Below are 1119 nucleotides of genomic sequence, written 5' to 3'. Positions count from 1 at the left end.
TACCGCAATCAAAGACCGGGGGCCTCCGGGCTCAGTGGTGCCCCCCTCAGGTGCAGCTTTAACTGATTTCATGGGCATTACGCTGCCATGCGTTATGTATAAGTTAGGCTGTCGTTGGACAGAGGTTCTGGACTCGTTATCGATACTCTATGTATACGCACAAAATTGAAAAAAATCCATAGAAAGTTCGACGTATGCCAGCGAGTTTTTTGGATGTCAGCCATACGCTTGATAAATTGGCACGGTGTGACGGGGACCTAAAGAAACAAACTGGACCCTCTAAACAGAACCTTAGATGACACACAATCTCCAATCAGATGTGTCCTTAAAGTTTTAGTTTTCATGTTGGCTCAGTGTTTGCCCTCAGTTTTCCTTTCATCGGTTGGGGTGGGGGGGAGTTTTAAAAGACCTCTTGATTTACTTGATTCTCTCCTTTCTAGGTCTTTGCTATCTTTGCGTTTGCCACCACTGGGGGTTACTCTGGAAAAACCCACCTCAACTTTAAATGTCCGCCGTCCGAAGAAGAACAGGATGTCTCTGCTGTGTTCGGCTATCCGTTCAGGTACTGAAAACATCTCAAACATGGTTCTGCCTGATCAGAACAGTAGTTGCTCTGCAGGTTTCATGTTAATCTGCCTCCTATTATGTAAAGAAAAGTTTTCTGCTCTATAAAATAATACGTCATGACAGCTTAATCTCACCTGATGCCATCATACTATAATTCGGTGATCATAGACCGGGGTCATGAACTCTACCTCCACACCATAGCAGCACTCCTTCTCATCCAGATTCTGGGAGACAAACCAAACCTAGGAGTGCAGGAGGATCCAGTCATAATTAGATGTTTGTTTAAGGTGAACATTTGCAAACCACAGATGACTTTTCTTTTTTTATGAGGGGTTTTAGGTCTTATGAAGTTGCAACAGAGCAATTCATTTTAACATAACAACAATAATATGTAGTCTTCTGCAAAAAAAAAAAATACACAAAAAACCCCAACAAAATTAAAACACTGGGACGCTAACATTAATTTACTTCTGCTGGAGTAATAAACATGAATAATAATAATGGTGGTCTAGTGGTTAGAGCTTGGAGCTTGGACTCCTGAGGTTCTGAGTT

The 1119-nt window shown here is 42.0% G+C and overlaps 1 protein-coding gene across 1 annotated transcript in view; it reads left to right on the top strand.

Annotated features, from left to right (window-relative positions):
- Positions 1 to 1119, top strand: part of sypl2 (synaptophysin-like 2) — a 12568-nt gene that overhangs the window by 2461 nt on the left and 8988 nt on the right. Inside the window, exon 2 of the mRNA XM_015403261.1 lies at positions 441 to 562. Within this exon, the coding sequence (XP_015258747.1) occupies positions 441 to 562 (122 nt within the window). The remainder of the gene's footprint in view (positions 1 to 440; positions 563 to 1119) is intronic.

This window comes from Cyprinodon variegatus, unplaced genomic scaffold, assembly GCF_000732505.1.
Source record: "Cyprinodon variegatus isolate N-32 unplaced genomic scaffold, C_variegatus-1.0 Scaffold1474, whole genome shotgun sequence".
In the NCBI taxonomy this organism is placed as follows: domain Eukaryota; kingdom Metazoa; phylum Chordata; class Actinopteri; order Cyprinodontiformes; family Cyprinodontidae; genus Cyprinodon; species Cyprinodon variegatus.
This window is presented reverse-complemented; position numbering and strand designations above follow the sequence as displayed.